Source organism: Heptranchias perlo, chromosome 2, assembly GCF_035084215.1.
Source record: "Heptranchias perlo isolate sHepPer1 chromosome 2, sHepPer1.hap1, whole genome shotgun sequence".
Taxonomy (NCBI): Eukaryota; Metazoa; Chordata; class Chondrichthyes; order Hexanchiformes; family Hexanchidae; genus Heptranchias; species Heptranchias perlo.
Window position 1 is genome coordinate 45,939,103 of NC_090326.1, and position 13,089 is coordinate 45,952,191.

The window sequence follows — 13,089 nt, forward strand, 5'->3', positions numbered from 1 at the left end:
TTGTAATAAAGGCCAACATACCATTTGCCTTCCTAATTGCTTGAAGCACCTGCATGTTAGCTTTCAGTGACTCATGTACAAGGACACCCAGGTCCCTTTGAACATCAACATTTCCCAATCTCTCACCATATAAAAAATAACCAGCATTTCTGTTTTTCCTACCAAAGTGGATAACTTCACATTTTTCCACATTATATTCCATCTGCCATGTTCTTGCCCACTCACTTAGCCTGTCTATATCCCATTGAAGCTTCTTTGCATCCTCCTCACAACTCACATTCCCACCGAGTTTTGTGTCATCAGCAAACTTGGAAATATTACATTTGATCCCCTCATCCAAATCATTGATATGGACTGTGAATAGTGGGGCCCAAGCACCGATCCCTGCGGTACCCAATGTGTCCACTCCCAGTTTATCATTTAAAATACAGAATGTTCTGGATTCCATTGATACTTAAATAGGAATACTTGAAAATCAAACTCTGCCTCGTTCTCTCCCTCTGTGCGAGACATAATGGAGTACGGGTTTGACACTCTGAGCTCATATTTGGAAAGATCAGGAAATTAATTAACTTACTTTCAGATTTGTCAGTAAATTGCTCATTTGGATTAGTTGAACCTCTTGACAGTGTCATTTAAACCCAGTGCTCATTGGTGACTGAGTTCATGGCTTCTCTGCTGCTCACCCACTGCATAGATAGGAATGGGGCCCTAATAACCCTCTTATACTGCTCTGCACAATAAATTATTGAAAGTACTTGCTAAACCTATCAGGTTTTGTTAGTGGAAGACATTTGTCTATATTTCTCTATATGGCAGCAGTTATGGGATTCCATAACTCTTTGATAATGAGAGATATGTTGATTTAAAATTAAAACATCTACTGCATATAAATATTTTTTATGGAAGGGTATATTCAGTAGCTGCAAATAGGAATCCTGATCTGTGCAGAATCTTGGCAGCCTCTGCAACAAAACTGATGCAACTGAATCCATTGCAGGTTCTGTGCATTTGCTTTAGGTTGACTAGTGAAATGAAGATATTCCTGATAATGCTGAGGTTTAAATTATATCTCGGCACTGTTTCTATCAGCACATGAAGTGTTGTCACCAGGTAGAAAGATTTTTGCTGTTTGTAGTGAAATCGTAAATGTGTGTATAAAGGATGTGTTAACATTTCATTACAAGTGGCCAACAGAGTAAATCTTGCCCTCCCCCATGCTTATTTATCACTTTTTGGTATCATCTGTTAAGCATTGATATGAAACTGGGGACAGGGCTGTTGAGACTGATGTTTAGAAAGGGTGACTAAAAGCTTGGTCAAAGAGAGAGGTTTTAAGGAGGAGAGGGAGGTGGAGCGGCGGAGAAGTTTAGGAAGGGAAATCCAGAGCTTTGGGCCTAGACAGCTGAAGGCATGGCCACCAGAAGTGGGGAGAAGGAAGTGGGGGTGCACAAGAGGCCAGAGTTGGAGGAACACAGAGTTCTCTGAAGGTTGTAGGGCTGGAGAAGGTTGCAGAGATGGGGAGGAACGAGGCCATGGAGGGATTTGTACATGAGGATGAGAATCTTTTTAAATTGAGATGTTGGTGGATGGGTCGAGAGGTAGAACTGGGTGTCATCTGCGTACATGTGGAACCTAATGCCATGTCTTCGGATGATGTCACCGAGGGGCAGTATGTAAATGCGAAATAGGATAGGGCCAAGGATAGATCCTTGGGGGACTCCAGAGGTAACGGTGTGGGGTGGGAAGAGAAGCCATTGCAGGAGGTTCTCTGGCTACAACTGGATAAGTAAGAATGGAACCAGGCAAGGGCAGTCCCACTCAGCTGGACAATGGAGGAAGATGGTGTTGTTAACTAAGTCACTTGCCAAAAAAAACAGCTATGGACGACAAAAGAGGTAAGGGACAACATAAAACTAAAAGAAAAAGCATACAAAAATGCAAAAAATAGCGCAGATCCTGGCGACTGGGAGAAATACAAAGAACAGCAAAGGGTGACAAAACAGATAGTAAGAACTACAAAAAGGGAGTATGAAAAGAAACTTGCAAAGGATATCAAAATCAACACAAAACATTTTTACAATTATATTAGGAAAAAGAGGGTGGTCAAGAGCAACGTGGGCCCCTTAAAAACTGATGATATTGTTAATGAAAATAAAGAAAAGGCAGACATGTTAAATAATTACTTTGCATCAGTATTAACAGTAGAGGGAGAGGATAGCATGCCAGACACCCCAAGAAAACTAATTTTGAATCAGGGACGGGAACTCACCATAATTAACATAATCAAATTAACAGTAATGAAGAAAATAATGGCACTAAAGTGTGACAAATCCCCAGGGCCAGATGGTTTGCATCCCAGGATTTTAAAGGAAGTAGGTGAGAACATTGCAGAAGCCCTAATTATAATCTTCCAAAGTTCTCTTGATTCAGGAACCGTTCCTTTTAGATTGGAAAATTGCATGTCACGCTGCTATTTAAGAAAGAGGGAAACCAGGAAATTATAGATCAGTTTAGCCTAACATCTGTTGTTGGGAAATTACTAGAGTCTATAAATTAAGGATAGGGTGACTGAACACCTTGAAAATTTTCAGCTGATCAGAGAGCCAGCACTGGTTAGTAAAGGGTAGGTCATGCCTGACAAACCTGATTGAATTTTTTTTGAAGAGGTAATTAAAGCAGTGGACAGGGGAATGTCTATGGATGTTGTTTCTATGGACTTCCAGAAGGCATTCGATAAAGTCCCTCAAAAGTTACCGTTAGCTAAAGTTGAAGCTCAAGGAATTTAGGGCAAATTATTGACCTGGTTCAGAAATTGGCTGAGAGAGAGTTTTGGGATAATGGGCAGGTACTCAAATTGGCAGGATGTGACTAGTGGTGTCCCACAGGGATCTCTGTTGGGGCCTCACCTATTCATTGTATTTATTAACAACTTATACAACGGGATAGAGAGCTACATATCCAAGTTTGCCGATAACACAAAGATAGGCAGCATTGTAAGCAGTGTAGATGGAAGCATAAAATTACAGAGAGGCATTAATAGATTAAGTGAATGGGCAAAACTGTGGCAAACGGATTTCAATGTAGGCAAGTGAGAGGTCATCCACTTATCCAGTTATTCTACAGCTATACAAAGCCCTGGTTAGACCACACCTGGAATACTGTGTTCAGTTCTAGGCACCGCACCTTAGGAAGAATATATTGGCCTTGGATGGAGTGCAGTGCAGATTTACTAGAATGATACCTGGACTCCAAGGGTTAAATTACGAGGAGAGATTACACAAACTAGGGTTGCATTCCCTGGAATTTAGAAGATTAAGGGGTGATTTGATCAAAGTTTTCACAATGCTAAGGGGAACTGATAGGGTAGATAGAGAGAAACTATTTCCGCTGGTTGGGGAGTTTAGGACTAGGGGACATAGCCTAAAAATTAGAGCCAGGACTTTCAGGAGTGAAGTTAGGAAACACTTCTACGTGCAAAGGGTGGTAGAAGCTATCTCAATTGCTAATCTTTAAATCTGAGATTGATAGATTTTTGTTAACCAAAGGTATTAAGGGATTATGGGGCTAAGGTGGGTATATGGAGTTAGGTCACAGATCAGCCATGGTCTCATTGAAAGATGGAACTGGCTCGAGGGGCTAAAATGCCTATTCCTGTTCCTGTGTTCAAAGGGTGAAGAGGAGAAGTGCACCATGGTCACAGTCATAGTGGATGTCATTTGTGACTTTGATAAGGGCTGTTTCAGTGCGGCAGGAGCGGAAACCTGATTGGAGGGGTTCACTTGTGGAGCTGCGGGAAAGATGGGCACCGATTTAGGAGGCGACAACATGTTCAAGGACTTTGGAAAGGGAGGTTGGAGATGGGGCAGTAGTTAGCAAGGACAGAGGGGGTCAAGGGTGGGTTTTTTGAGGAGGATGTGATGCCGCCAGATTTGGAAGGGATGGGGACAGTACCTGAGGCGAGGGAACCATGTACAATATCAGCTAGCACGGGGTCCAGGAAGGGAACGTGGTTGTCAACAGTTTAGTGAGAATAGGGTAGTGAGAGCAGGAGGTGGGACTCATGAAAAGATGAGCTCAGAGAGGGCATGAGGGGCAATCTGAGAGAAACTGGAGAAAGATGTGAGTTCAGGGCTGGAGCTGTGGGGAATCTTAGGGGAAGCTTGTCTTGGTGGGCAAGAGGAAGGGAGAGATGGGGCAGAGGCAGCCGAATGGATGGTCTCAATTTGGTGGACTCCTTTGTCATAAGCACCTTGCACTTGGTGGAGGGGCAAGGGAGAGGGGTTTAAGGAGATGGTTGGTAGTGGAGAAAACAAGCCCAGGGTTATCTTTGCATTCCACGATGATCCTGGAGCAGTGAACAGCTTTGGCAGAAGAGAGCAGGGCCCGATAGATTTTAAGGAGACAGTGCATAATGTGGTCCAGACAGATCTGGCAATGAATGGCTAAACCAGTTGTGCACCATATACAGTCAAGTCTGCGCCCCTTGGACTTAAGGGGACGAAGATGAGGGCCGTACTGGGGGAGTGACCGGGGTGGGAGAGAGTTAGGGTTTTACTGGGGTCAAGGGTATCAAAGGTGGAGCTGAGGGTGTGATTGAGCTGTTTGAAAGTGTAGTTACCTCAAATGACTCCTGCCATCAAGTCAAATAGCTAAGTGCTTTCTCCAGACACAGCACAATTTTGGAAGGTCAGAATTTATAATTCCCTTCTCCCAGTTTCTCCGTCTCCGTCGCATCTGTTCTGATGATGCCACCTTCCACACCAGTGCTTCCGATATGTCTTCCTTTTTCCTCAGCTGAGGAATCCTCTCCACTGTAGTTGACAGGACCCTTGACCGTGTCCGTCCTATTTCCCGCACTTCTGCTTGCCCCTTCCCCTCACTCCCAGAACCATGATAGGGTCCCCACTGCCCTCACCTTCCACCCCACCAGCCTCCACATTCAACGTATCATTTTCCTCCACCTTCAGTGCGATGCGACCACCAAGCACATCTTCCCCTCCCCTTTCAGCATTCTGAAGGGACCATTCTAACACCCTGGTCCACTCTTCCAGCACCTGCTCTCCTCCCCACGGCACCCGTGTGAGTGCAGGAGATGCAACACTTTGCTCTTTCACCACCTCCCTTCCCACCGTCCAGGGCCCCAAACACTCCTTTCAGATGAAACAGCGATTTACTAATGCCTCTTTCAATTTAGTATACTGTATCTGCTACACACAACATGGTCTCCTCCACACTGGGGAGACCAAATGCAGATTGGGTGATCGCTTTGCTGAGCACCTCCACTCAGTCCACAAGCATGACCCTGACCTGCCGGTCGCTTGCCATTTTAATTCCCTGTCACGCTCCCACTCTGACCTCCCCGTCCTCAGCCTCTTGCACTGTTCCAGTGAAGCTCAGTGGAAGCTCAAGGAACAGCACCTCATCTTTCGATTAGGCACTTTACAACCCTGTGGATTCAACATTGATTTCGGTAATTTCAGATCATAATCACTGCTCCCGTTTTCTCAGACAGCTGGTGCTGGTAATGGTTCTGATGTGGCCATTTACATAAGAACATAAGAAATAGGAGCAGGAGTAGGCCAATCGGCCCCTCGAGCCTGCTCCGCCATTCAATAAGATCATGGCTGATCTGATCCTAATCTCAAATCTAAATTCATGACCAATTTCCTGCCCGCTCCCCGTAACCCCTAATTCCCTTTACTTCTAGGAAAATGTCTATTTCTGTTTTAAATTTATTTAATGATGTAGCTTCCACAGCTTCCTGGGGCAGCAAATTCCACAGACCTACTACCCTTTGAGTGAAGAAGTTTCTCCTCATCTCAGTTTTGAAAGAGCAGCCCCTTATTCTAAGATTATGCCCCTTAGTTCTAGTTTCACCCATCCTTGGGAATATCCTTACCGCATCCACCCGATCAAGCCCCTTCACAATCTTATATGTTTCAATAAGATCGCCTCTCATTCTTCTGAACTCCAATGAGTAGAGTCCCAATCTACTCAACCTCTCCTCATATGTCCACCCCCTCATCCCCGGGATTAACCGAGTGAACCTTCTTTGTACTGCCTCGAGAGCAAGTATGTCTTTTCTTAAGTATTTACAGCTCCTCCAAACACATCTTTTGTTTCTTTACTTGTCCCATTACCTATCCTCCTTGTCTTGCACCATCATGCCTTTTGTCATTTAATCACCCCTGCCCTCCACCCTATCCTCCCTCCCCATCACCCCTCTTTGCCTGGTTCTGTACTTGCTGAAAAACGGTTTAATCTTCAACTACTTCTTCCAGTTCTGACGAAGGGTCTTCGACCTGAAACGTTAACTCTGTTTCTTTCTCCACAGATGCTGCCTGACTTGCTGAGTATTTCCAGCATTTTCTGTTTTTATTTCAGATTTCCAGCATCTGTTGTATTTGCTTTTGAGAATTTATAGTTGTATCGTTTTTCATAGTCCAAGTGATCATAGTGTGAAAATGTCACCCACCTCCTATTACACTTGACTGAAATTCTTTGTAGCTGTGATGGGATCGGGAATCATTGTACCACATTATATCAGACCTACTTGCTCTTCATTCAAGGACTACGTTGTGTTTAGAAATGTGCACAGCGAATCAGCAGCTTAGCTCTGCAAGTTGATGATCTTCTTGAGGTGACATTGTTTTTTTTAAAAAGATGAAATGGTGTGTTATCGTCTGAGGGTGGTGAAAGGGCATAATTCAGAAAAAAATCAAACATATATCTGTGTTGCAAAACATTGTGGGCAGCATTAGAAAACTGGTGATGGCATATCTTCTAAATAACAACATTACTTGTTGAACGTAACTTTTTGTTCTTCACTTTACTTGAAATTGTAATTCTTTCTCTGTGTCATTGTGTTGTGTAATTGGTGTTTTCAAGCTCTGGTTATTGAACAGTTTTTACAGAGAGCAGCACCTTCAAATCAAAGTACTTCTCTCAGTTAACTTTAAGTAATCTACCTGGCAAGAAGAGAAATATTTGTTTGAGTCCTGTGCCGCACTTCTGAGAGAACATGATATTTTGTGTCCAGTGAGAGCACCGTTTCAAGCCCTGCCAATACCAGTGGCAAGCAGAATCAGTGAGTGCTTGATCCTAAAGTGCACAGGTCAACATCCTTTTTCTCCATTGATGTATTAGTAGCAAAACGCTTCATTGTTGTGCCAATACATTTCATGTGTGATACTCTTAATACATCACCTCAAATTACGCCCTCCACTACCACTACTTCACCCTGGCACTGTATAGTGTTTTATCCAGTTTGATTCTCCAGTGCAGTACTGGATGATTAGAGGTACAGATCCTTATTCTGGAGGATATTGATTTATATTCTTGACCTTTTTTGTGTGAATTTTGTGCTCTTGGTGAGGGACATTGGGACTGGGGAACAGAACACTTCCTATTTTGCATATCAATGTCAGAAGCACTCAGGTCAGGCGTATCATTGTTTTGTGGTTCTAATACTCAGTAAAATGAGTATAATGCTGTGTATGTACCATAGGGGAGTTTGAACGAACTTCTGTCATTTCCGAAGTATCTAGCAAACTTTTTTCCGTTGCTTGTGAAACACACAACCTGATATAATTTGTTTTGAAATATCATTGTGCAAAAATATTTGGTCATTTCCATGTGATACTGTGTCGAAAGTTCTCCACTGCTGCCAGCAATCCCCCTTGAAGTGGGACATTTTTTTTAATGTAGTCCTTTATGTAATGGGCGGTTTTATGACTGTTGTACATTCATGGTTTTGAAATTCCTCCAGCAACTAACTCAAGCGTTTAATGTTAATTTTCTTCTAGGAACATGTGTGAAATGCACCAAAGCAGTATATGGAGCACACCAGGCATGCCAAGCCATGGGAAATCTGTACCACGATGCCTGCTTCACTTGTAGCGCCTGCAGTAAGTAACACTTCAGCAACTCTGTATTCTGATTGTCTGCCCAGGCATGGGCAGGGTGATATTTGTTTGGCAATTGATCTTGTATTAATTATGCATCACAACGTCCTCTCCTTTCTTCTAAATTTGATTCCTGTGGTGGTATGTAATGCATATTGATAGAACAAGTTGAGTTCCTCCATAGTGTGATGCTTAAATGAGGATTTACATAGCAGCATATGAAAGTTCTCAGTGTATGATGACTGGTGTTCATCCATGTTGAGCATCAGGGTTTTTGTTTGGTCATTGCCATGGTAATTTATGTTTTCTTTTTGCTGCATTTATTTTCCTTTATGTTTTTTTGCCATGGTGACTATGTTTTAGTTTATTTTGTTTTTTTTCTCCTCTTTTAGGTGTCTCCACACATTGCTGGGAGGACTGGTTGGATGACTTACTCCCAGGTCTCCGCCAGTACCTTTCTGTGAAACAGGTCACTAGAATCATAGAAGTTTACAACATGGAAACAGGCCCTTCGGCCCAACATGTCCATGTCGCCCAGTTTATACCACTAAGCTAGTCCCAATTGCCTGCACTTGGCCCATATCCCTCTATACCCATCTTACCCATGTAACTGTCCAAATGCTTTTTAAAAGACAAAATTGTACCCGCCTCTACTACTGCCTCTGGCAGCTCGTTCCAGACACTCACCACCCTTTGAGTGAAAAAATTGCCCCTCTGGACCCTTTTGTATCTCTCCCCTCTCACCTTAAATCTATGTCCCCTCGTTATAGACTCCCCTACCTTTGGGAAAAGATTTTGACTATCTACCTTATCTATGCCCCTCATTATTTTATAGACTTCTATAAGATCACCCCTCAACCTCCTACTCTCCAGGGAAAAAAAGTCCCAGTCTATCTAACCTCTCCCTATAAGTCAAACCATCAAGTCCCGGCAGCATCCTAGTAAATCCTTTCTGCACTCTTTCTAGTTTAATAATATCCTTTCTATAATAGGGTGACCAGAACTGTACACAGTATTCCAAGTGTGGCCTAACTAATGTCTTGTACAACTTCAACAAGACATCCCAACTCCTGTATTCAATGTTCTGACCAATGAAACCAAGCAAGCTGAATGCCTTCTTCACCACCCTCTCCACCTGTGACTCCACTTTCAAGGAGCTATGAACCTGTACTCCTAGATCTCTTTGTTCTATAACTCTCCCCAACGCCCTACCATTAACGGAGTAGGTCCTGGCCCGATTCGATCTCCCAAAATGCATCACCTCACATTTATCTAAATTAAACTCCATCTGCCATTCATCGGCCCACTGGCCCAATTTATCAAGATCCCGTTGCAATCCTAGATAACCTTCTTCACTGTCCACGATGCCACCAATCTTGGTGTCATCTGCAAACTTACTAACCATGCCTCCTAAATTCTCATCCAAATCATTAATATAAATAACAAATAACAGCGGACCCAGCACCGATCCCTGAGGCACACCGCTGGTCACAGGCCTCCAATTTGAAAAACAACCCTCTACAACCACCCTCTGTCTTCTGTCATCAAGCCAATGTTGTATCCAATTGGCTACCTCACCTTGGATCCCGTGAGATTTAACCTTATGTAACAACCTACCATGCGGTACCTTGTCAAAGGCTTTGCTAAAGTCCATGTAGACCACGTCTACTGCACAGCCCTCATCTATCTTCTTGGTTACCCCTTCAAAAAACTCAATCACAATTCATGAGACATGATTTTCCTCTCACAAAACCATGCTGACTGTTCCTAATTAGTCCCTGCCTCTCCAAATGCCTGCAGATCCTGTCTCTCAGAATACCCTCTCACAACTTACCCACTACAGATGTCAGGCTCACCGGTCTGTAGTTCCCAGGCTTTTCCCTGCCGCCCTTCTTAAACAAAGGCACAACATTTGCTACCCTCCAATCTTCAGGCACCTCACCTGTAGCGGTGGATGATTCAAATATCTCTGCTAGGGGACCCGCAATTTCCTCCCTAACCTCCCATAACGTCCTGGGATACATTTCATCAGGTCCCGGAGATTTATCTACCTTGATGCGCGTTAAGACTTCCAGCACCTCCCTCTCTGTAATATGTACACTCCTCAAGACATCACTATTTATTTCCCCAAGTTCCCTAACATCCATGCCTTTCTCAACCGTAAATACCGATGCGAAATATTCATTTAGGATCTCACCCATCTCTTGTGGTTCCGCACATAGATGACCTTGTTGATCCTTCAGAGGCCCTACTTTCTCCCTAGTTACTCTTTTGCCCTTTATGTATTTGTAGAAGCTCTTTGGATTCACCTTTGCCTTATCTGCCAAAGCAATCTCATGTCCCCTTTTTGCCCTCCTGATTTCTCTCTTAACTCTACTCCGGCAATCTCTATACTCTTCAAGGGATCCACTTGATCCCAGCTGCCTATGCATGTCATATGCCTCCTTCTTCTTTCTGACTTGGGCCTCAATCTCCCGAGTCATCCAAGGTTCCCTACTTCTACCAGCCTTGCCCTTCACTTTATAAGGAATGTGCTTACCCTGAACCCTGGTTAACACATTCTTGAAGGACTCCCACTTACCAGTCGTCCCTTTGCCTGCTAACAGACTCTCCCAATCAACTTCTGAAAGTTCCTGTCCAATACCATCAAAATTGGCCTTTCCCCAATTTAGAATTTTAACTTTTGGGCCAGACCTATCATTCTCCATAGCTATCTTAAAACTAATGGAATTATGATCACTGGTCCCAAAGTGATCCCTCACTAACACTTCTGTCACCTGCCCTTCCTTATTTCCCAAGAGGAGGTCAAGTTTTGCCCCCTCTCTAGTCGGGCCATCCACATACTGAATGAGAAATTCCTCCTGAATACACTCAACAAATTTCTCTCCATCCAAGCCCCTCATGCTATGGCTGTCCCAGTCAATGTTGGGAAAGTTAAAGTCCCCTACTATTACCACCCTTTTTTTCTTGCAGCTGTCTGTAATCTCCTTACATATTTGTTCCTCAATTTCCCGTTGACTATTTGGGGGTCTGTAGTACAATCCTATCAACGTGATCTCTCCCTTCTTATTTTTCAGTTCTACCCATATCGACTCCGTGGGCGAACCCTCGGATATATCCTCTCTCACTACTGCCGTGATGTTCTCCCTAATCAAGAACGCAACTCCCCCTCCTCTCTTACCTCCTGCTCTATCTTTCCTATAGCATCTGTACCCTGGAATATTTAGCTGCCAGTCCTGCCCCTCCCTTAGCCATGTTTCAGTAATAGCTATAACATCCCAGTCCCATGTACCCATCCATGCCCTGAGTTCATCTGCCTTGCCCATCAGACTTCTTGCATTGAAATAAATGCAGTTTAATCTAGACTTCCCTTGGTCTTTGCCGTGCTTTCTCAGACCATTTGTCCGGTCATGTTTTGTACACTCTCCCTTGCTGCCTTTTGTTTCTGTCACCACTTTACTTCCCACTGACTTCCTGCATCGATTCCCATCCCCCTGCCACTTTAGTTTAAACCCTCCCCAACAGCACTAGCAAACACTCCCCCTAGGACATTGGTTCCAGTCCTGCCCAGATGCAGACCGTCCAATTTGTACTGGTCCCACCTCCCCCAGAACCGGTTCCAATGTCCCACGAATTTGAATCCCTCCCTCTTGCACCATCTCTCAAGCCACGTATTCATCCTAGCTATCCTGTCATTCCTACTCTGACTAGCCCGTGGCACTGGTAGCAATCCTGAGATTACTACCTTTGAGGTCCTACTTTTTAGTTTAACTCCTAACTCCCTAAATTCAGCTTGTAGGACCTCATCCCGTTTTTTACCTATATCGTTGGTACCTATATGCACCACGACAACTGGCTGTTCACCCTCCCCCTCCAGAATGTCCTGCAGCCGCTCCGAGACATCCCTGACCCTTGCACCAGGGAGGCAACATACCATCCTGGAGTCTCGGTTGCGTCCGCAGAAACGCCTGTCTGTTCCCCTTACAATCGAGTCCCCTATCACTATAGCTCTGCCACTCTTTTTCCTGCCCTCCTGTGCAGCAGAGCCAGCCACGGTGCCATGAACCTGGCCGCTGCCACCTTCCCCTGGTGAGCCATCTCCCACAACAGTATCCAAAACGGTATACCTGTTTGAGAGGGGGATGGCCACAGGGGACCCCTGCACTACCTGCCTGCACCTCTTACTCTTCCTGGTGGTCACCCATTCACTTCCTGCCTGTATACCCTTTACCTGCGGTGTGACCAACTCGTTAAACGTGCTGTCCACGAGTTTCTCTGCATCGCGGATGCTCCACAGTGAGTCCACCCGCAGCTCCAGCTCCGAGATACGATCGGTCAGTAGCTGCAGGTGGACACACTTCCTGCACACATGGTCGGCAGGGACACTGGTAGTGTCCATGACTTCCCACATCTTGCAGGAGGGGCATATCACGGGGGCGAGGTCTGCTGCCATGATTTGCCTTAGCTTAGTTACCCCTTTTAAATTACGTTGAAATTTGAAAATGTTAACTATACCAGGGACCTAGGTTCACTAAAAAAAAACGACCTGCTATAAAAGCTGCTTAGTTTCCCAGCTCTTAGTTTAAACCAATGCCCTAATTTAGAGAAGAAAAAAAACAGTAATACTCACCAACCAATCACTTACCTGCTGTCCTGTGACGTCACTCCTTGGTTTTCTGTTGTTGTTTTTGATCCGATCAGGTCCGCCGCCGCTCTGGTCTCGGGGCTGGGGCCGCCGCTCTTTTATCCCCGCTCTCGGTCTCTCTCCTCTGCTCCCGATCAGGTCCGCCGCCGCTCTGGTCTCGGGGCTGGGGCCGCCGCTCTTTTATCCCCGCTCTCGGTCTCTCTCCTCTGCTCCCGCTCAGGTCCGCCGCCGCTCTGGTCTCGGGCCTGGGGCCGCCGCTCTTTTATCCCCGCTCTCGGTCTCTCTCCTCTGCTCCCGATCAGGTCCACCACCGCTCTGGTCTCGGGCCTCGGTCCGCCGCTCTTTTATCCCCGCTCTCGGTCTCTCTCCTCTGCTCCCGATCAGGTCTGCCGCCACTCTGTTCTCGGGCCTGGGGCCGCCGCTCTTTTATCCCCGCTCTCGGGGTCTCTCCTCTGCTCCCGATCAGGTCTGCCGCCACTCTGTTCTCGGGCCTCGGTCCGCCGCTCTTTTATCCCCGCTCTCGGTCTCTCTCCTCTG

The 13,089-nt window shown here is 45.3% G+C and overlaps 1 protein-coding gene across 1 annotated transcript in view; it reads left to right on the forward strand.

The window, feature by feature from the left end:
* The window catches only part of limd1a (LIM domains containing 1a), a 76,614-nt gene that overhangs the window by 28,018 nt on the left and 35,507 nt on the right, over positions 1-13,089 (forward strand). The window contains exon 2 of the mRNA XM_068001832.1: positions 7,809-7,910. Within this exon, the coding sequence (XP_067857933.1) occupies positions 7,809-7,910 (102 nt within the window). The remainder of the gene's footprint in view (positions 1-7,808; positions 7,911-13,089) is intronic.